The sequence below is a fragment of the Tiliqua scincoides genome, chromosome 2 (assembly GCF_035046505.1).
Source record: "Tiliqua scincoides isolate rTilSci1 chromosome 2, rTilSci1.hap2, whole genome shotgun sequence".
Taxonomy (NCBI): Eukaryota; Metazoa; Chordata; class Lepidosauria; order Squamata; family Scincidae; genus Tiliqua; species Tiliqua scincoides.
In genome coordinates, this window is record NC_089822.1 from 52789990 (window position 1) to 52813582 (window position 23593).

The following is a 23593-nucleotide window of genomic DNA, read 5'->3' on the forward strand; positions in this document are numbered from 1 at the left end:
TCTTGATTGGCAAACAGCATATCACGTGAAGCTTGTCTCTGCCCACATATCCCACTACTTAATTTCTGCTCAGCATGTTGTTTGGCTAAATATGGCACTTTAAATATGTGAAATCTTTCTATGCAAAAAGTCCCATCTCTCCTCCCTGCATTGGCTAATAGCACACTTGCAAAAGTCTCTTTTCTCTTCCAACCACCTGTCTGTTGCAGTTAAGCTAGCAGTGTCCTGTTTTCTTTTTAACTGCAAAAGTTCTACAAAACAACTTCTTGTGGTCAAAGCTTGGTCAGCAACACCCTTTCCCCTTGTTATGCAGGATCAAAAGAGACCACTGACACCAAACTAAGTTTAAGGCTTTTATTGGGAGGAATGGAACCTGAACCAAACAAATGGAAAGACCTCATTTCAAATTCCCCCAATTGAGAGAGGACCTGAGGGAGGCAGACAGGAGGCAGCAGGACGAGGCAGGCCAAGGGCTGGAGGCTTGATGGAAGTTCCCCTCTGGTTCTCAGCTCCAGCAAGAGGCTCTCTCTCCCAGGGCTCTTTCCAGCAGCTCTCTCAGCTCTCCTGCAGAACTCAGGGTTCAGATCCTCTCTGCAGCTCTTCCCTGGTGGTCTCTCCAGCTTACTCTTCCAGCTCCTTCTCTGCAGAGCTTCTCTGGTGGTCTCCCCAAGTTCCTCTGCACACAGCAGCCTCTACCTTTCCTTCACTGGTACTGCAGCCTTCTCTCCTGAAGCAGTTTTCCATTTGGTCCTCCAACTCTCAAGGGCTTGTTACAAGGTACTCAGTTCACTTTCCTCAACAGTGACCCCATTGGCTCAAACAAAACTTTATAATGATTGGCTCAGACAAACTCAGACTGAATGTCTATTGGCTCATGAAAGGCACAGGCTACGATCCCCTCAGGCCAATTTACAGCAGTCAACTGAGCCCAAGTTCTGCGCATATCACCCTTTAGACACAAAAGGCATTCAAGGGGTATCTTCTAAAATATCTTGCTGACCCAAGCAGCTGAATATAGGGCCTACTTTGGCCAAGTACCCTGCTTACGCTCACAGCAAGGCCCAGATGGGACTCTGAATGGGTTCAAACACAATCTGACACAGTGTTGAGGGCCAGAAAATAAATAATAAATAAATGGAGGCCCAATGTGCTAAGAAGTTGACTGAATACAATAAGTGGGTGGGGGTGGAAGGAGGAGGGGAGCAGAGAGCGAAATTTATTTGCACAGGTAAAGGGGGGAATGGATTTTGAAAAAGCCTCAGGTAACCTATGACACAAATCACAAACTTTTTTTGTCTCAGTTTCTGCTCCATTTTTAGTTTAATTAGCATTTTATTTTTATTCCAGATCTCTTGGCATCAGTATATATCTCATTTAGCCACTAGAGATGCTGAATGTAATGCAATGATTTCCTTTTGTTAAATTGCATTGCAGTCGGAACCTCTAATGCCTGAATATGGTATATACCCAGAAGTGCATCTTGAGTTATTTTTAGTCCTGAGAGGCTGGGGAACCTCGGGGGCTGGATAAAATCCTCCCAAGGGCCAGATATGGCCCCCCTGGTCTAATACATTGCTTGGTTCTTCCTAGGTGCTTCTGTCAAACTAAGCTATGTATGTAGATAGAAAAGCAGGATCATGAAACTGCATGTACAGATCAATGTCTCTGTCATTGCACATGGCATTAATTGGAAACCACTGCCTTGTTGCATGTTGAGTTCTTTGGTTTAACTTCCAGCACAGGCAATCGCAAAGTCATTAGCCTGGGTTTTTTCACTCTAAACTGGCATATAGAAATGGTTCTTAAATGTTTCTTGAACTGAGGAAGAAGCTTGAGATTCAGCTGGAAGTTTTGGAGTCATGTTCTTACTGATCTGTTCAATAGACCATGAGCATTTTTCTTTCATGTGTTGATCAGATGCCATTCAGAGCTTGTAGCACTGATGTATATGGATTTGAAAACTTGTCTGTAGTTTAGACTTTTTGGATATTTTCTTTCCATTGAATGCTGGCATTTCCAAGAATCAATGTTAAATATGAGTGACTTGAAAAATTTTGCAAATGGAAAATAGCAAGAAGCAACTGGACTGTGATAAAGTCTTTCTAAACATACATTTGAGCTTTGTTCAGTCACACATCTAATCAAGTAGCTTGTGGAAAAGCAATACTGTAGAGCAGGGGTCTCCAGACCCCGGCCCGGGGGCCAGATGTGGCCTGCAGAGTGCCTCTATCCAGCCCGAGGCCAGCCTCTGATCCCCTGAGAGGCTCTGGCCCAGTTGACCAAACACAACCAGAGTTGTGCTTGTGGGATGAGGGAATGGGGGTTCATTTAAGTGTGTGTGATTTATTTCTTGGATTGCGTTGGTGCTTGGAGAAATCCTGGACATTTGAGCCCATTCACTCATTCATTCATTTCAGTCTTTCATCTAAGTTCCATCTCTAATGTATTTATTTAAATTGTATATTTAATTTTTTTTTCGGCCCTAGACACCATGCCAGGTATTTGATGCAGTCCTTTGGCCAAAAAGTTTAGAGACCCGTGCTGTAGAGAGTGCCTACAGAAAAGTGACTGCCCAAAGAATCAGTCTGAGGGCTGAAAAGCAATAAGAAGTGACATGAATGATTCTCTGAATGTTGAAGGTTTTTGTGAAAGTAACAAATGCTGTGACTCTGTGGCTCCAGGCTAAATATATATAACCTACTTTTTATTTTGAAGTATCCTTAAATATTACTCCAATGAAGCCATTAAAAGATTTTAACAAATGTTTTTTTAAAATAGAGAGATTTTGAAAACAAAAAAATCTGACTGCTCTGTGAATTCTGAAGGAACTTGAATGCTTGAGAGAAAAGTGGGATTTATAGCACAGTTTACATGAATCATTTTCTCACTCATATTTGTGATCAAATAATTATTAAATGTAGTCCCAAAGTATGGTGGTAGGTCTATCCTGCTTTATTTGCATTTCATTTATACTAATTTTGTTCTCTTGCAATCTTTAATAGTCACCGATACACATACAGATGTCATTCTTGATACTTTTTATAGGCTTGTTGACTTCATGTAGTGGCAGATAAAGAAATTGTGTTTTTTTGTTTTCATTTGAAATCTGGATTTGCTAAAGTTCACTAGCATTAGGGCATTACAGAGCTGTGGTGTCTGTGGATGGGTGCACACGTAAGCAAGCACTACTCCAGGGTGTTATGGGGAATGGAAGCTCTGGACCACCCCAATCCAGCCAACTCCGTGTGCTTGATGAAGGAATTCAACTTTATAGAGCAGGGGTGCCCAAACCCTGGCCCCAGGGGCCACCCTCAGGAGCTCCCAATCTGGCCTGCGGGGAGCCCCCAGTCTCCAATGAGCCTCTGGCGCTCTGGAGACTTGCTGGAGCCCGTGCTGGCCCAACACAACTGCTCTCAGTGTGAGGACAACTGTTCGACCTCTCACCTGAGCTGTGGGACGAGGGCTCCCTCCACAACTTACTGTTTTGTGTTTGTGATGCAGCAGTGGCAGCGAAGGAAAGGCTGGGCTTGCTTTGTGCAAGGCCTTTTAGAGGCCTTGAGCTACTGCAAGACCTTCATTCATTCATATAACTTCCATCTCTAATATATTCATTTATGTAAATATATTCAATTTTTAAACATAAATTAATTTTTCCCAGTCCTGACACTGTGTCAGAGAGATGATGTGGCCTCCTGCCGAAATGTTTGGACACCCCTCTAGTTCCCACTATTCCATCAGCCTTGTGATGTGAAAATTGTACTCATGGCCATAAACAATGTTGTAATTGCAGGTAGGGTGTTAAAAATTTTAAATTAATTAGGTTTTTTTCTTGCTTGGTCCCTAGGCTGCTTTGTATCGGCTCAGTGGGGATTGGAATCCTTTACATATTGAACCTGGTTTTGCTGCCCTTGGAGGTAAAAGTTAAAGCACCTTTTTCACTTCATTTATTGTCAGGAATGGATAATACTTTTTCTGCTTCTTTCTGTAACGAATTAGCACTGAAAGAAGCAGAGTTATCAGATGTACTGCTGTATATGTGAATAATAAATATATGTTTTATATGCATCCAAATGCAGGCATGTTAAATGATAAACCTATTATGTTTGAATTCCCTTAATAGGGTTTCAGAAGCCCATATTACATGGGCTTTGTTCATTTGGATATGCTGCCAGGCACGTCTTGAAACATTTTGCAAATAATGATGTGACCAAGTTCAAAGCAATTAAGGTCTGTATGTTTCTTTGAGGATATTTTCTGTTCATTTAGTACTGAAGATTAGTGCTCTTAATCACACTTACTGAAAGAAAGATGTATGCATAAAATACAAGTTCATTGTGCCACAATGACAACTGATTTTTGTGCTAACTCAATACCCTATGTATATCTTCTTGTTTGATCTTCATGTACTTCAATAATGCCTCTGACATGGCATGCTTTCATAACTTTTTTAGTTGATGTATATAATCTGAACATCGTACTGTTCTGACATGTGAATATTTATTGCAAATATGAGACAGCAGTAATCATAGGAAGTTTTTTTAACATCTGTGTTTGAAGTAAAAACTAAGGCATCTAATCTTTCTTCTTGGTAGGTTCGTTTTGCGAAACCAGTTTTTCCAGGACAGACTTTACAGACTGAAATGTGGAAAGAAGGAAACAGGATTCACATTTGCACCAAGGTCAGAACAATAAAACTCAGATTTTGAACTGCTTGAGGAAAATAAACAGTGTGCTGAGAGTTATTTCAGCCCAGTACTCTGTTGTACACACGTAAATCTTATTGCTCTCAAAAGGGATGAAGTTTATGTAATTGAATATTTTGTGTTTGGAAAATATTTGAAAAGCACTCATTCTAAGCACTCAAGTTGAGTGGATAAAACAGTTTTTTACAAAGACATAGAGGGGTTGTGTGGGGGCTGAGAATCAGGTGCGCACTCGCATGCATTCTGGCTGTATTTATGTTGTTGATTTGTAGACTTTTGATTTTGACCATCCATATTTTCAAACCAGTTGGCAATATTTTAAAATACTATGTTGCCATCTTTCTCCTCTTCTCTCTCTCTCTCAGTTCCACACTATTTCCAAGATGTGCTTGCTATAGTTAGAGGTGTTTGTTTCCAATGAGTAAGATTGGTTTACTCCCCAAGTCTTACTGAACACAATGGGCTTACTTCTGAGTAAGATAAACACCATTTTCAAACAACTCTAATTATAGGGCATGCATATACTGTGGCCTGTCCTTCCCCCACTATTTTATAATCTGTTGAAGAAGACCCAATTTCCTGTTTGCTCAAAAGCATTATTCCTAATCATCATTACATGTCCCTAAATGAACAGTGGCTTAAGCAATTGACTCTAAGCTGCTAGTTGTAGGCTGCTTTCCTCTTTAGGCTTTAGAGCTCTTGTAATGTTCCAGAAGTCAAAATAGAGAGGAGTCAGGTGCTATATGTGATGCAGCCATGCCTGATTAGATTCAGTGAGGATTCAAGATAATATTTGACTGGGGCGCAGTCCTAACCCACTTTCTAGCACCAGCATATGGGCAGTGCAGCTGCCAGTTAAGGGAACAACCATTCCCTTATTTTGAGGAGGGCTCCATAAGTGCCACCCAACTGCAGGATGAAGCACACATCCCATTGGCACAGTGCCTGTGCTGGAAAGTTGGTTAGGATTTGGGCCTAGGATGTATTGCAAGTGGAAGAGGGGAAAATAGTGCTGTGCTTGACACATCCGGGTGTGCACATAAGTTAATTTCCTAACTGTCCTCACAGTTTTTGGAAAAGATTCTTCTAGAACTTTTCTTCAGTGACTTTATCTGGGGTCACTAGTTTTTACTGAACATAAAGATGCAATTCAGAAAGACCTACAGTAGGCTAGCTGTTAAAAAGCTTATGTTAAATGTGCCTGGATATCTCTTCCCCTTTTAAGAGGCACACTCAGACTTTGTTGGTGTTGTCTTAAAAATGCATGGAAATAGAGTTTCTTGATACTGCCCTTGGACTTGAGTCCCTTGGCTATTTTCGAAAATAGCTTTGCTTGTTGTATCATACGACTCCGAAGAATTAGGCACGCTGAGAAACTAAGAGCTTTAGAAGTAATGATGAAGGGGAAAAAAGGGAATATTTTCTTTAAAAGAAAATCAGATAAATAGCCGCAGCATGGCCTTGATGTATGTTCCAACAAGTAATGCTGAATTTGGCTAAAACATGCATTCCTTTATTGATCTGAATATTAGAAACAATGAAATGGATTCTTTCTTTGCTATGCTTGTAATTTTTGTCAGGAATTGTTCTTGGGTTTTCTTTCATTAAGCCATGCTTGAATTTTCTTTATGAAGAGGTTTTTTTGTGTTAGCATAGTTTGCTTTTAATGATTTCTAATTATTTCAAGCCTTCCCTTACTATTCCTTGTTACAGCCCTATTTTTTTCTGCCTTGAACTATGTGATTTAAGATGCAAAAGGATTTCTCAGTTCTGGTAAAATATAGTTATTGTGCTGTTTATAATTCTTGTTCCCATGTTTACCAGAAACCCACTGACAATGTGGTATAAAATGTTTTACAGGTCAAAGAGACTGGAGAGATTGCGATTGCAGGAGCATACGTAGATCTGTTGTCAACCTCTTCCCAACCTGAAGTTAAAATACCTTCAGCTCTGGTAGGGAAGCCACAGTTGCTTTCTTTGTGTAACACATCCACAGTTCTGTATGCTCTGCATTTAAAAATACAGGTTCAGCCTATTTATACATGGATTTTGTATACACGGATTTGACTCAACAGGAATGGCCCCTATAAATGAGAGAGAATGTGCTGATCCCTGGAGAAGGGGAAAATGCATCCCTTTAAAATCAGTTTTAAAAACTGAACAGTCCTTTAACAACAGCCTCCTTAATGGGGGGGGGGGCAGCAGGCTAACATTCAATCAATCCTTCTCTCTCCTGCAGACCCTTTCCTTCCCTTAGCATGTGAAAGAAAGGTGATCATTTTGCATTGGTGAAGGGAGGGGCTGAATGAAGTGCTGAAGGATTGTCATCTTAATGACTTATCTTAGAGTCAAAAGGTCATCAAGGCTGTTTTTCAATAACTGGAGCAAAGAAACTTTGTTTTTTAAATTGATTTGCTATAGTGCCTGTTTTGGAACGGAACCCATGAGAATAATTAGTCTCAACTTGTAATAAATAATTTGCCAAGGTGTCCCATATGCATTGTGTAAATTGTCAGTTTGCTAGTGTTGCCTAGCCTGGGGTAGACATGGTACAAGGTAAACAGAAGCAAACCAGTGAAGCCACAATCCTCTGACTAGTTCAGGGGTCGGTAACCTTAAACATTCAAAGAGCCATTTGGACCCATTTTCCGGAGAAAATAAAACCTCAACAAAACCCTTTTGACATCTAAAATGAAGATAACACTGCATATATAGTTTTTTTTACCTTTATGATCTGCTGCAAGCTCCCCTTCCTGTGCTAACCAGACAATATACTTATTGTCAAGATAGATATATCTTGACTGAGGGCCCAATCCTATCTAACTTTCCAGCACTGATGCAGCCCAGATGTAAGGAAACAAATGTTCCCATACCTTGAGGAGGCCTCTGTGACTGACTCCCCACTACAAGATGCAGTGCATGCCCCATTAGAATGGCTGCACCGACACTGGAAAACTGGATAGGATTGGGCCCTGAGACGGCACTCTGAGGCACACACAGGATGACCAGATGTCATAACAATAAAAGAGGACAAGTCACCCCAAAATGTAGGATATTGAAGAAAAATGCAGGACCACAAAATAAAAGCTAAAAACACTCATCTATATTGATTATATATTGATCAATATATAGATTATATATTTATTATATATTGTATTATTGATCTCATGTGCCTAATTTAAAATTACTTATTATTGAATTTAAAACTGTATTACATATAATTTATTAATTACAAGAGGGGATGCGTTGCCTGCTCACAGGGAAAAGCAGGACATTTAAGTTCTTTTCTAGAACATGGGGCTAAAAAATAGGACATGTCCTGGGAAAAGAGGACCTCTGGTCACCCTGGGCACACACTGGGATGGTGCATGCTAAGACGGCACCCTTGAATTTAGCACTCTTCATTTTCCCCAGGTCAACCCCCATCTTTCTTGCTCCTGAAAGAGCACCCCTTTCTAAGGCTCCCACAGCCCCATCTCTGCCCTCCTGCTCACCCATGGCACCCCAGAAAAGCAAGGTAAAGATGGAATTACACAGGCAGCCCTTCCACAGCCTCCCTCTTCCCCACCCACCCACTCTTGCAAAGTCAACACTCCCCCCCACTGCTCTGCCTCACCTATTGTCCTACAAGACAAAAGTGAGGTCATCCCCATTGCCTCACTGTGCCAAGCCCCACCCCACAGCTGTGTGCACAGGAGGTGCCCACAAGGGGACTGCAGGTGCCTTCTGCCCTCTCCTGGGAGCTGCCCCTGCCTCCGCCCACCCAGGCAGCCCTGCCTGGGCTCCCCCTCCTGCCTCTGCACCCCCCACCGACCCCCCCACTGGAAGCCCACCCGCCTGGTGCCCCCACCCCTTGCCAGCCACACTCAGGGTGGCAGGAAGCCAGGAGGGGAGCCTGGCTGCTGTCAGCCACACTCACCATATACAGGACGTAGAGGGTGCACAACGCATTACGGGAGCAGGCGAAGCCCCAGCACACCATCTTCCCAGGCAGGAGCGGCCAAGCCCCCCTTTCCCTCCCCCGCAGCACAAAACAATCTCCCCCTCCGCCCAAGGGGAAAGCAGCAGCCGCCCGTCCTGCCCTTTTAAATCCTAGCCTGCAGGAGCCAGAGCAGCAGCCGCCCATCCTGCCCCTTTAAATCCCAGCCTGCAGGAGCCAGAGCAGCAGCCGCCCGTCCTACCCCTTTAAATCCCAGCCTGCAGGAGCCAGAGCAGCAGCCGCCCGTCCTGCCCCTTTAAATCCCAGCCTGCAGGAGCCAGAGCAGCAGCCGCCCGTCCTGCCCCTTTAAATCCCAGCCTGCAGGAGCCAGAGCGGATGGCTGAAAGAGCTGCATGCGGCTCTAAAAACACAGGTTGCCGATCCCAGGACTAGTTGAAACCATGATGAGCACTCAGCTGCCCTCTAAGCTTCTCGTTGTTCAGCAGACATCGCTCCTACAAGTGGCAGCCAAAGACCTATGTAGAAGCAATGTAAGCATTTTGTGCGATTGAGTGCACGTGTTCAGAAAAAATAAAGTGTAAGGTTTATTTGGTGAAAGGATTCTTTCACTGTTCCTTAGATCAATTAAATATATGAATAACACATGCCATAGATGGTTGTGTTATCTAGGATTCTTAGCCATTTGCTACTGCCTGCTGGGCATGAAGTTCAGCTACATTTTCTGACTTCTGTCACCTCTGGAAATTTGTTTACCTCAAGCCCATCCAACTCTTGTATGCTGCCGGGAATAACGGCAGCATACAAATCTTTGTCTTAGTTTCTCTGTACCCCTGACATTCCAAGAGAAGACCACAAAATATTGTATCAACAAGGAGCTTAGAAGTATATAGCCATGCATGGAATTGTGTTTGCTATGTAGCTCCTCAGGATTCTTTTGTTTATGTGTTAGGCATCAGGCTTGCAGAGTGACCTTGTGTTTGAAGAAATTGGTCGTCGCATCAAGGAGGTTGGAAGTGAGTTGGTGAAGAAAGTAAATGCTGTGTTTGAGTGGAACATCACTAAGGACAAAAAGACTGCAGTGCAGTGGAGTAAGTCGCATGTTTAATTAATTTATTGTATGCCCTATTGCATCCTTTAATGAAGTGAAAGACATTATACTTGCTCTGAGCCCTGCTAGTTGAAAGGTGTACAGTAACAAAAACAATGTTCACTTGGGCTTAAAGTTTCTTGGGCTTCATGCGTAAGTGACTGCTCTTTTTTCTTTTAATACAGTGAAGGTATATTTCATTATAGGAGGACGTTAAGAACAGGGCTATAGCATTAAAGCACAGCAATTAATCTTGCCATCACAATGAAAAGCTAAGAGTTATGTAAGTCTATGATTCAGATTCATCACTAGGTGGTCTTAGGAAAGCCCCTGTTCCTCAGTTACAATTCCCCCATCCGAAGAATGGGGATAATTCTGACCCAGGTTAGCTGTAAGGATTATTCCTGTCTCATGTACAGTGCTTCAGTTCTTTAAAACACTAAATAGATACTAAGGTTCCAATCATATCCAACTTTCCCATGCTGATGTAGCTGTAATGAAGCCCTGAGCTAAGGGAACAAATGTTCCCTTTCCTTGAGGAGGCCTCAGTGACTTTTCCCCCACCTCAGGATGCAGCACCTGTCACATTAGCACAGTTTAATCAACACAGGAAAGTTGGATAGGATTGGACCCTAAGAATTTTTATTATGTTTATTCATTATCTTGCCCTTCACCGCTTGAAGGACAATGCACACATTTTTATTTTTGCATATTTATTGCTAAGAAGTTCTTTAGCACAACTAGTTTTGCATGCAAATATTATATTCGGTAAAGCAGTTTGATAAGGAAATCTCACCCATGCTTTCATTTTTAAGGAAAGCTCTCCTGCTGTTTGTATAGCATCCCTTGATGTATCCTGCTGTGTAAGTCTTAATTCAAACTTCTACTTGGCCTTATTTCACAGGAACATTAAGAGTCTCCTCTCACACATGGGAAGTGTGTGAAAACAGTTTTCTCTGTTAGTAGCTCCATACAGGGTCAGTAATACAGTCTCACAATGTGAATTGTCCTGATCACATCAAGACTATCCATTGTTATTTCAGCCACCATCCAGATTTCCCTTGTCAATAACAGTATCTAATAAATAGTATTACTATATGTTCAGAATGCTCTACGTCGATGGTTCTCAATTTGTGGATCTGGGACCCACCAGTTAGTCATGACTCAATTTTTGGTGGTTTGTGAAACTGACAGGGCAGATTAGGCTATTTGCATCAAGGGTTAAACAGACTGCTACTTGGGTGGGGGGCACTGCTGCCCAATCACCATTATAGCCATACCCCTTGGCATTCATAAATCAGGCACTAGCCTCTAGGGCCTCTTAAAAGTTTGAGAACCACTGTTCGGCATGATTTATTTGGTTATCCTTACTTACCTGAGAAGTTAGTCCATTGTGTTATCCCCATATTGCAGCTAAAACTATGGAGTCGTGAATCCCAAGTTTATATCAAGGGAGAATGTACTGAACAGCAATTCTGTAGTATGTATTGGCAACCTTCAGTCTCGAAAGACTATGGTATCGCGCTCTGAAAGGTGGTTCTGGCACAGCGTCTAGTGTGGCTGAAAAGGCCAATCCGGGAGTGACAATCCCTTCCACACCAGGAGCAAGTGCAGTCTGTCCCTGGTCTGACTCCCTGGCTATGGGCCTTCCTTCTTTGCCTCTTAGCCTCAGACTGTTGGCAAAGTGTCTCTTCAAACTGGGAAAGGCCATGCTGCACAGCCTGCCTCCAAGCGGGCCGCTCAGAGGCCAGGGTTTCCCACTTGTTGAGGTCCATCCCTAAGGCCTTCAGATCCCTCTTGCAGATGTCCTTGTATCGCAGCTGTGGTCTGCCTGTAGGGCGCTTTCCTTGCACGAGTTCTCCATAGAGGAGATCCTTTGGGATCCGGCCATCATTCATTCTCACGACATGACCAAGCCAACGCAGGCGTCTCTGTTTCAGCAGTGAATACATGCTAGGGATTCCAGCACGTTCCAGGACTGTGTTGTTTGGAACTTTGTCCTGCCAGGTGATGCCGAGGATGCGTCGGAGGCAGCGCATGTGGAAAGCGCTCAGTTTCCTCTCCTGTTGTGAGCGAAGAGTCCATGACTCGCTGCAGTACAGAAGTGTACTCAGGACGCAAGCTCTGTAGACCTGGATCTTGGTATGTTCCGTCAGCTTCTTGTTGGACCAGACTCTCTTTGTGAGTCTGGAAAACGTGGTAGCTGCTTTACCGATGCGCTTGTTTAGCTCGGTATCGAGAGAATGAGTCTCGGAGATCGTTGAGCCAAGGTACACAAAGTCATGGACAACCTCCAGTTCATGCTCAGAGATTGTAATGCAGGGAGGTGAGTCCACATCCTGAACCATGACCTGTGTTTTCTTCAGGCTGATTGTCAGTCCAAAATCTTGGCAGGCCTTGCTAAAACGATCCATGAGCTGCTGGAGATCTTTGGCAGAGTGGGTAGTGACAGCTGCATCGTCGGCAAAGAGGAAGTCACGCAGACATTTCAGCTGGACTTTGGATTTTGCTCTCAGTCTGGAGAGGTTGAAGAGCTTTCCGTCTGATCTGGTCCGGAGATAGATGCCTTCTGTTGCAGTTCCAAAGGCCTGCTTCAGCAGGACAGCGAAGAAAATCCCAAACAAGGTTGGCGCAAGAACACAGCCCTGCTTCACTCCGCTTCGGATGTCAAAAGGGTCTGATGTGGAGCCATCGAAGACAACAGTGCCCTTCATGTCCTTGTGGAAAGATCTGATGATGCTGAGGAGCCTGGGTGGACATCCAATCTTGGGGAGAATCTTGAAGAGGCCGTCTCTGCTGACCAGGTCGAAAGCCTTTGTGAGATCTATGAAGGCTATAAAGAGTGGCTGTCGTTGTTCCCTGCATTTCTCCTGCAGTTGTCTAAGGGAGAATACCATATCAGTGGTGGACCTGTTGGCTCGGAATCCACACTGCGATTCTGGATAGACGCTCTCTGCAAGTACCTGGAGCCTCTTTAGTACAACTCGGGCAAACAGCTTTCCTACAACGCTAAGGAGAGAGATGCCGCGGTAGTTGTTGCAGTCACCCCTGTCACCTTTGTTCTTGTACAGCGTGATGATGTTTGCATCCCTCATGTCTTGAGGTACTCCACCTTCTCTCCAGCAGAGACAGAGGATTTCATGCAGCTCAGTGACGATGATCTCTTTGCAGCATTTTAGGACTTCAGCAGGGATGCTGTCTTTTCCAGGTGCCTTGCCAAAGGCAAGGGAGTCCAGGGCCACGTGAAGTTCTTCTAGGGTTGGTTCACTGTCAAGCTCTTCCAGCACAGGCAGGCACTCAATGTTGTTCAGCGCTTCTTCGGTGACTACATTTTCTCTGGAATATAGCTCAGAGTAGTGCTGCACCCAGCGTTCCATCTGCTGCGCCCGATGGAGTAGTATTCCATCTGCTGCGCCCAATTCTGTAGTATTGGCCTTTGAAGTCTGTCCATATTAATTCCATCTTTCTTTACCATTACCATTATCCTGATAGTTCAATATGCTTGTCCTTAGTGGAAGCCCTTTTTTAATGTGTGGCTGGCTGTTCCACCTTATACTTGCTGTATTGTATTGTGTCAGACTTACTGTTGCAAGTGCTGTGATGGAAAAGTGAAGTATATGAAACAGAAACTAAGTGGTCTGAGTGATAGAAGAGAATCTCTGTTGCAGCAGAAATGCATTGTGGGTTTTAGTTACCTGGTTGGAGCCTCTCTACTATATTTCACTTGTGCCTTTTAGGTTCAGCGAATAATAACCAACACAGACACTTATTTGCATTATTCAGTGTTAAATATAATAATTTACACCAACTCAAAAATTATACACATTTATCATCAATAACTGACACATAATGTACTGAATTTAAATACAGAAGTGTATTTTGAGTTCCAAGTAATCAAATATTTATTTCAACGTTGTTGATTTGTCCAGAAGGAAATGGAATCTTGTCAGTCTAACCCAACCATTTTCAACCACTGTGCCGTGGCACACTGGTGTGCCATGAGTGGTCCACACGTGTGCCACAGGAATTCTGGGGAAAGTCATTTATTAATAGGGCCAATGGGAGATGTGAGCCCCCACTGGCAGCATGGTGTGCCTTGTCAATTGTCAAAAACCTGGTGGTGTGCCTTGACCATTTTAGTGTCTTGTCAGTGTGCTGTGAGTTGGAAAAGGTTGACAATCACTGGTCTAACCAGATATCATTCTGTTGCAGAGGAATACTTCTAAGTAACTTAAAGTTTCATGCGTTTAACCTGAAACTAGTCCTTAGGAAGTCTACTTTTAAAAAAACAGTTCAAACTGTAAAAAAAAAAAATCTTTAAGAATAATCTTTTGGGAATTGTTACTCTATCTAGGAGAGACGTAAAAAAGAGTGCAAGAGTCACTGGGAATTATTCTTCCCTTAACATTGAGAGCTCAGCAGAAAGTTCCTGGTTTCTGATCTTTTTCCTTTCATTTTTAAAACCCAAAACTTTCCACAAGCCTACAGTGCTGAACCCATCTAGGTCAACAGCTCTCATGGGATGCTTGAAGGAGAAAATTGCTGCACAGACTGTGGTTAGTCAATGCTTAATCATAGTAAACAAACACTGTTGGCCATGGTCCGATTGGTTATAGACTGTTCAATCTTGATAGGTTCCTGAATTCAGCTTGAGATATAGATAGATATTTTTCTCACGAAGCATCAAAGCAGGGCTCCTGCAAAGCTATCAGCCTGCCTTTCCTTTTTCATCACCTTAAATATCCTGTTCAAAAGGTTAATATACTTGGACTTTGAGCGATAATTAGACTGTAAAATGTCAGCTAACTAAACTTTATTCTGACTTTCTTCCTAAAACTTTTTCTAAATACTAATAATTTTCAGGATGTCTGACATTTTCACTAGGGAATGTTGGCAACCTATTTTTGTCCTTTCAGTTAACAGTGATGATGTTGGGCTTCTGTCAGGATCTTGTTCAGCCTGCTGTCCTCTTCGGGTCTCTGCTGAAATTTTGAGACTGATAGAAGCATGCCAAGGCTTTGCTATGCTGTGTATGCCAGGAGAGGCCTACCTGCTTTAAATTTGTTTGCTCTGCAAGTCTGCTTGCTTTGTTCCTTCAACTCTTTTGTCACTTTTCCCTGCCTTTCTGTTGTTGTGCAGTTGACAGCACTAGAAGCATCTTTGGCCCCTGCAGCTCACGGCTGTTGTGGCTGATGACTGAAATTCTGGCGTCTTCCTCCAGTGTCCTTGGGCCGTCAGAGGAAAAATGATGAGAAGCAGCCCTTAAGGGAATGATTTGCAGTTCTAGTTGACGTGGCCAATAATTTTATTCTTCCCAAATTCACAAGTGCCAAAAAAGCTTTTACTGTTGTGTGCAATTGACTATAACCTCCTCCCTTGTATCATTCTGTATCATGCCAACCTCTTTGTTTCACTTCTATCCTTCATAGACTAGGGCATGTGAACTGGAATGAATATTTGCTTTGGAAGCCGGAATTCTTCTGTGTAGAGTTTAACTACTGATTTTAGCATCAGGATGATATTCTGTGTAGATTTCAGGGGATATATCTCTAATCAGAACTATCTGTTTTCTCTCCCATTTCAATCTAAGGATATATTTCAACACTGTAAGGGGGAAAAGATTTTTTCCACAGCATTCAGTGCAGTAAATAAGCCTTGTGGAAAGGGCCCCACGTGGCAGTAAAAACAAAGCTACTTGGCACTTACATAGAACTTTTTTAATATTCAGAGCAGTATGCATGCATAAACACTAAGAGAGCTGGTGTAGCGTAGACTGAGCTGCAAATTGGAACTTTCTTAGTTTGAATCTCACCTCTGCCACAGACTTACTAGGTGGCCTCAGAAAAGCTACAAATACAGGTCCAGCCTTGTTATACACATATTTTTTATACACGGATTTGACTCAACACGAATGGCTACTGCAAATGAGAAGGAATGCGCTGATCCCTGGAGAAGGGGAAAAATGCATCCCTTTAAAATCAGTTTAAAAAACTGAACAGTTCTTTAACTATAGCCTCCTTAATGAGAGAGAGAGAGAGGGCAGCTGGCTGACAATCCATCAATCCCCTCTCCTGGCGACCCCTCCCTTCCCCTGAACACTTGAAAGCAAGATACTTTGCATTGGTCAAGGGAGGGGTCAGAGTGAAGCATTTCTAAGCACCTTGAGAGAGACTGATTGTTGAATTGTCATCTTAATAACTCTATCTTAACATCACAAAGGTCAGCAAGGCTGTTCTTAAATCACAGGAGCAAATAAAACTTTGTTTTTTAAATTGATTTGCTATAGTGCATTTTGAGTGCATGGAATGGAACCCATGCAAATAATGAGGCTCAACCTGTAGCTGCAATATTAATAGTATGATAAACTTTATTTACAGGGTTGTTGTAAGGACAAGGTCAAGATAATATATATAGAAGTGTTTTGCGCACTTAAATGCTATACAGATTCTCATTATTAAGACTTACAAGAGCTTTGTAGGGTAGACCAGTATTATCCCCATATTGTAGGTGCCTAATTAGAGCAATCATAGCTGAAACTTGAATTGGATTGGTCTTGGTTGTCTCTTGGGCACTTTGCCAAATCAGCTCTTCATGATAAAATGTGGTATGCTAGTTGCCATACCAGATTTCAAACATCTAGTCACTTTTTAACATCTTTTAACACCTTTTTCAAATCTGGTTACAGGCTTGGGTCCTTTTATAAATGGCTACTGTTTGGTCTTTTACACTTTGTCTGATTGCTGTTTTTAAGATGTCTGTTGTAAATGTGTTATCTTGTTTTTAATTTGTGTTTTTAAGAATTGTTGTAAGCTGCCTTGGGTCCCTTCAGGGAGAAAGGTGGGGTTTAAATAAAGTAAATAACTAAGTAGTCTTCCATTGGCTGGTAACAGCTAGCAATATTCCGAGCTGAGCTGCTTTTTATAAGATCATTTATTATTTCTATAGCCAACAGTGTACTCTAATTTTACACAGGGTGAGCATTGCCACACATGTTAACTATGTTAATGTGAACGTAGCTCCCTAGACAAGTGGTTCCCAAACTCTTTCATCTAGCAACTCCCCCTGAGCTACTGGGCCATTGGCAGCAGCTTCCCCTTAGGCTACAATCCTATACATTATCTAGGGCAATGAGTTTCTTACAAGGATTCAGTAGCTCCCTGGGGAGCCACAGCTCAGTTTTGGGAACCACTGTCCTAGAGAGACACATGAGGGAGTACTGGCTTGTGGCTGACATGCACCATGTATTGGTACTTAAGACTTTTAAAGAAGTAGCAGGTTTCAGAACTAACTGATGCAAATCGATATAGGTTTATTGAGGGATTAATTACAATATTAGAGGTGGAGACAAAGCAATAACATCAAGCGGAGGCAATTCAGTTCATTTTCAATTAAAGAGACAGAGGCTATATGGAAATTCCTGTTTTTTCCAACTGGCTAGAGCTGATACAGGAAGCAAGAGAGAGACATCAAAAGTGGATGCAAGTGTATTGATCAGGCCAAGGAGGAAGATGGCAGAGAGATGCAGCATACTGTTCCTTGTGCTGGCTGTTTGACATGGCCACTGAAGAGACTAGATGAGAGGAGGAATGTTAGCACAGCACAATAGGAAGCTCACATTACGACAAATTCAGAGTGGAGCAAAAATTTGAAATGAGGTCTCCAAACCAGAGCAATTACCAACTTTTTGCCAATGGAGTGGATGAGATCTGATTGGGTCAGAGGTCTTCAAAATACAGATCCTTTCCAGGAATCTCTCCATTTCTGACCAGGTTCTTGAGCAAGAGGGGACAGTTGCATTTAGGTAGAATGCCTAGAGCCTGATAAGGAGGTTTATTTCTGCAGCTACCAATACTGAGATGAGGAAGGGGAAATGTTGGGTCTCACAGTGGCAGGGTTACCTAGGGATCAGGAGCCTTTATTCTTTTGCTTGTCCAAACAAACTTCTGATGGCAGGACATCCCAATGTTTGTGCCATGTGTTTGGGCCCTGATAAGGTGCACACTAAAACTAGCCTCCATGTAGGCTTTTTATGTTGAAGAAAGTGGAGGGGAGAAGAAAGAGAGAGGAAAAATGGTTTTTAGCCATGCAAGGGTTTCCTGTTCTCCTGGCGTTACCCCAGGGTCAGAATAGAGCCAGTATGCTATTGTGGCTCTGATGTTGGATTTAGACCATGAAGATCCAGGTTCAAATTTCTGCTCAGCCATGAATCTTCCTGCATGACTTGGGCCAGTCGTTATTTCTCTGTCTTACCTACCTTACAGGGTTGTTGTGAGGACAATAGAAGGGAAGGAGTTATGTACAGTACCTTGTGCTCTCTGGAGGAAGGACGGTATAAAATATGTTAAATAATACATGGATCAAGTGCCAATGGGCACAGAAAAGTTCTGTAACATGGAGGAACTTATGATCAAAATGACCAGGAGTTCTCAGTCTTGTCTATGCCGTGATCCATCTTACCCTCTGTGATGGATTATGATGCAGGAATGGCTTTCTGGGAGGGTGGGGGGTCTAAAATGGAGAAAGAGGTTAAAAATGCCTCCTAAATTATCTGGTGTGCTCAGCCAGTTTCTAAATTCTTCTAAGTGAAAACTCTCTCTTAAAATGGATGGTGAAAAGTGCACTGTGTTTAAAAGTATCTTGTGAAAGCATCTCTTTAAAAATGCCGTTTGCTGTAAAGAGATCATTTAAAGGGCAACCTGCAAAGACGGTTGCTTCCAAAATGTTGTCTTATCAATGGTGAAATTGCTATGCTAACATAATTAAAGATGTCAGGTCCTTGCAGAAACATTCACTTGGCAATAGTGTTGTTTTTGCACTTTCTGGCGGGGGCAAGAGAGGAGGGAATGGCTTGAGAAATTTGCAAAATGCGAAAATGAATTGGCAAAGCAAAATCTTGTCATAACATTCCCCACTGCAAGCGACATGATGCCTGGCAGCTCCTGTGCCTTGTAGTAGATCATGTTGGCAGCGCATTTTGTGCAGGAAATAGGACTTCTGGAAAACGAACACTTTGAGGAATTGTTGATGTTCTGCAAAGAAAAGAGATATTTGGCTAAGATATTCTCGAAATGAAACACTTAAAAAAGCCCACAACACTCCATGCTACAAAACACAGTATCTTGCATTCTATTCTGATGCTGTTTAGTTGATGAAGACAAGCCTATATGCGAAAGAAAAACTAGGCTATAATAGTTGAAATAATCTATCTTGAAATAATAGTTGGGCCTGAAATGTATCGCTGAAGAATTAAATGAATGATGCCTTTATTTTTGCAATGACTGTTTTACATGAAAATCAAATGAATGTGCTGCTTTTATGAATTCAAGAATGATTCCTGTTTCTATCTGTAATGGAAAAAAATCCAGCTTAATTCTATTTAACTTGATGATACAGAACAAAATATTGTTAGAACTGCAACTTTCCTTTTGTAACACAAGAGTTCAGTATTAAGCAGTATAAGTCCTCTTTCTGAACAGATACACTGCTGAACTGACATAAGTATTTAGTATCAGTCTTCTTCCTCTTGGTTTTCTAGCCAATACTTGAGAGTGCTAGTCAGAGATTATATCTTTTCTACCAAGTTCTGCAGTAAAAACTACTGGTGAGAAGAGGCATTAAGCAATGGCAAAACCTATCTTAAAATATGCATTACTTTTCAATGGATAACATTAAAAGAGATCTGGTGGTTTTGGGTCCAACATCTTTTTGACAATGGACAATTAGATATCTAGAGGCTTCTGGGACTCTGGGGTGCCCAGAATCAGGGCACAGGGGCAATGGATCACCCTCACCCAGCCTAACCACTGCGTTAATATATAGGAAGGTGCCGTATATGAGAGAAAATTGGACCATTTAGTTCAGTATAGTCCACATGGACTAGCAGTAGATCTCCAGCCCTACATGCAGATGCCCACACTCAACCTTTTGCATGCAAGCCTGTGCACTTTTGCTGAACTATAGCCCCATCCATAAATTTGCTACCTCTATCAGTGTTACTCAGCAGCGGAAACTCTGCATGATCATGCATCTTAACATGAAAGTTTCATTTAGTTGTTATGCTTAGCAGCCTTTGATGGGCAATCCTCCATAAATGTAGCCTGACCTCCCTTTGAAGTCATTGAATCTGGTCAGCCTTACCATGTCTTGTGGTACTGAATTCCATAAGTCAATTACTGAGACATACTTTCTTTAACATAGATTGAATCTACTCTCAATCAAATCATTGACTCTGAATTCTAGTGTTACTAGAAATTCAGTAATCTGTCTTTTTTTCCTGCACTAAACATTATTTTATAAACCTGTTATGTCCCCTTCCTCTTAATTGTTGTTAGATCATGTTTGCGTAGTTTAATTCTACTATAAGTTGCAAACAAGGATCATACGTATTTCAGCAAACTTCTTTATTTATGTGGTTTAGATTCTCCAGGTTTTAAAATGCTATTAGTTTTATTGCTCTCTCATTATGTTCTTGTACTTTTGACTTTCTTAGCTGCTTTGAGCTTTGGAAAGGCAGAATAAAAGTATTTAAAATAAGTGTGTGCCCATAAGGATCTTGCTTTCTCCCTTCCCCCACAAGCAGTCCGCAATCCTGCACTGTGTTGCATCTCAAGCTGTTTGGAGATTAAATACTTCAAAACTTATATGCAGAGATCTTGGTGCACATGTTTCTGGAGCCAGCCAGTGCTTTTCAACAAAACAATTTCCCAGGTAATTAGCTGTGAAAGAATACACGCAGCCTCTTCATTCAGATATTTAATTGAGGGTAGGTTTCAGGATGTGGTGGAAATCTAAGTAGCCTGCCACACAGTGAATGAGATAAAGACTCCGGTGCCTGAGGAAAACACGTTTTGATAGTTGAAACAGGAAGGTGCATTTGTATCATAAATCCAGCTACGCCACTGCAGAGCTGTGTCACAGCAGGTAACTGTAACGATTGGACAGGATGCCCATAATGAGGTAGATGTTATTGTGCCTGTGTTATTAAATTATAACAATTTAAGAACTTTGTGGCTAGAAAGCTAGGCTTTTGTTCTAAAAGGAATGCTTTTTCATTCTTTTCCACTTTAAACCTATTGAGAGTGAGTGTGTGTGTGGTTTGTTTAACTGTTCAGGTTAATTAAATACAGAAATTAAGCCCACTGCTCTTAAACTGTCACCATTTATTCGTATCTTCTTTCCAATGTTGTTTGCCACAGAGATCTCAATACATAGTTCATAAGTTCAAAACTGTAAGTCACTCATAAATTTTCTTTGCTTTTCTTGTCTCCCCTCGCCCCTGCCCCCAAAGTAGCTGAAAGATTAACATTGTGCAGTTTTGGATAGGAAAGATACATTTTCTTTATCCTTGATTTGACTTAATTTGTTTTAAACTCTGCTTCCTCAGCCATAGACTTAAAGAATGGCTCTGGAGAGTTGTACCGAGGACCCGCCCGAAGTAAAGCTGACACCACTTTCACCCTTGCAGATGAAGACTTCATGGATTTGGTGCTAGGCAAGATGAATCCGCAAAAGGTATAAACAGGAATTAACAGGGTCATAGAAAATTGTCACCTGTTAAGTACAATATTAAGTATTACTGATATTAGAACAAGCCCTAATTCACAGATAGAGATGCTAAAAACACAGATCCAAAGACCTTTCTGGCTGTGACATGCTCCCTTCTTAAGGACAAACATTACAATTGCCTTGGACCCACATACCCATAAATTAGATTATCTTAAGCAATTTTTATATCAAAATAATAAATCTTTGCTTACTAGACCAATAAGCAGCAAACTTAAAGTAATGGCTTCCATTTATTTAGCAGAGGGAGAGTGACTGTCCCTATTTGTGTCATTATAGCATACCATTCAGCAGTTGTTACTGGTGTTTTCCTTGTGTTCCATTTTAGATTGCATTCTACAAGTCCTTCCCCCCCCCCCCACATTGTTACACTTCAATCTAGACATTGGGAAACCTTATCAGAGTTTTACAATCCTAATTGAATTTTTTTCTAGTGTATGTAAAATATCCTAGAAAATATTCTGCCAACTCTTCAGGATTGTTCTGTTCCTTCCTTTCTGAAGGAAAGCTGGGGGCTGGGGATAAGAATAGGCCCTCAGTTTGGCTGTACTTGTCGTAAGAGGCGACTGAACAGCCACCGGGTATATGGAACTAGTTAGCCTGGGAAGGCAGCTCATCTGAGAGAAGGAAAACTCTGATCCCAAACCTCCACTGCCTTGTGGCTACATCCAGTTATGGAAAAGGCTTCAGGAGTCAACCTCCAGGCAAAATCCGGAGCCGGAGTCCCTGAGGCAGTTCATGGCTGAACACAGTCACGTTCTGGCAACTCCTGCGACGCCGCTGGAACCAACTGTATTGGCCTCTGCCTTTCCATTGGACCATTTCAGCGACGTGGAGAGGGGGGATTTGCTGTATGGGTAACAGCCTATCCTCCATACCTACTTTACCCAGGCTTCGCGCACTGGAGAGGACACTGTCAGAGCATGACACCATAGTCTTCCAAGACTGAAGGATGCCAACAACGTCCTTTCTGAGAAAAAAGGCAGATCCTCCGGGCCACTGGACAAGCTTGACCCCTAATTTTATTTTGCTGTTCACAGTAGATTTTTGTCTGGTTAATTGTTGGTTAAGTCTAATTTTCTTGTGACTGCTCGTAGACATGCAACTCTGGCAAACTATTTTAATCTTTTACTCGTTCTTCTGCTTGCTGTAGGCATTTCTCTCTGGTAAACTGAAACTTAAAGGAAACATCCTACTGAGCCAGAAGCTGGAGACAATTCTCAAAGACTATGCGAAGCTCTGAGTTTCCTGCTGGATTGAGTTTAGACTAGTAGGAAGAGGAAAAGGAGCAGTTTCAGCTTATGCAAATTCTGTATTAGACCCCATCTAACAGACTTTATTGCTAATAAACAAATTGCCTTGATTCTTGAAGATTCAGATAGCTGGTGTGGCTGTGACAGGTTAACATTGTTCTCTCTTCTTTGTTCTGCATTACGAGCCTTTATACCGTCCTTATCCTTGTTTCCTCAGAACTTCTTCCAGTTTAAAGCACATTTACTTAATATATTTCTATATCAAATCTAAAACAGTTAAATAAAACATACTTTGATACCATTCACATGCTTCTGTTAGGTTTTTTGGCTCCTTAAATTACATTCTTCATTCTTAAAATATAAAACCAGAAAGTGTCTTGGGATTGATATATAGTGCTACAGATCGCAGGCTTCCAGAGAGCCTCATTTTCATTGGGGCTGCTCCTGTTTATTATTTACATAGGCACTATGCAAAGAGATGTCCTGAAAAAGGCCCCGCTTCTGGGTCTAGAATCTAAAATAATGAGATACATGGGGAAAAGAAGAGATAGAAGACACATCCGCGTCCTGGCCTTGCCCCATTCCATAATTTGCTACATAGCTATAAACCCGGGAGGGGCAGCGCAAAAATGTGTTTGGTTTCCTCACTTTCTCATAACTGACCTATATGAATCCATTGAGCTAACACTAGAAGAACTTAGAGTCACCTATCGGTTTAATAGGATGAACCTGTCAGAATATAAGTATATTGGAGGGAATTGTTTCTGGGATTGTTTTCTGCCAGTACCACACCTTGGTGCAAGACTTTCTGGATTCTTCACCCATCTGTCTTGTTTCTTTCCATAGATTAGTTCTTCCTTGTAGTATCAATCGATCTGACCTGCTTTTCCTAAACACTGAAGGGCCTGGACACCAAGCCAGCATTGGAAAAACAAAATGTTCCTTTAAAGGCCTAGGGCTGTGGCACAGTCTGAAGCAAGCATGATGTTATGCTTGTTATGGCATGATGGTTTCTATGAATTGAGAAAATATCAGAAAATATCCAGGG

The 23593-nt window shown here is 42.0% G+C and overlaps 1 protein-coding gene across 2 annotated transcripts in view; it reads left to right on the forward strand.

The window, feature by feature from the left end:
- Positions 1-22848, forward strand: part of HSD17B4 (hydroxysteroid 17-beta dehydrogenase 4) — a 78233-nt gene extending 55385 nt beyond the window's left edge. For both annotated transcript variants that reach the window (XM_066613984.1, XM_066613985.1), the window contains exons 18-24: positions 3845-3914; positions 4121-4227; positions 4593-4679; positions 6564-6656; positions 9593-9731; positions 21114-21241; positions 22446-22848. In XM_066613984.1, the coding sequence (XP_066470081.1) occupies positions 3845-3914; positions 4121-4227; positions 4593-4679; positions 6564-6656; positions 9593-9731; positions 21114-21241; positions 22446-22535 (714 nt within the window). In that variant the 3' untranslated portion in view covers positions 22536-22848. The remainder of the gene's footprint in view (positions 1-3844; positions 3915-4120; positions 4228-4592; positions 4680-6563; positions 6657-9592; positions 9732-21113; positions 21242-22445) is intronic.
- Positions 22849-23593: the final 745 nt, after the last annotated feature.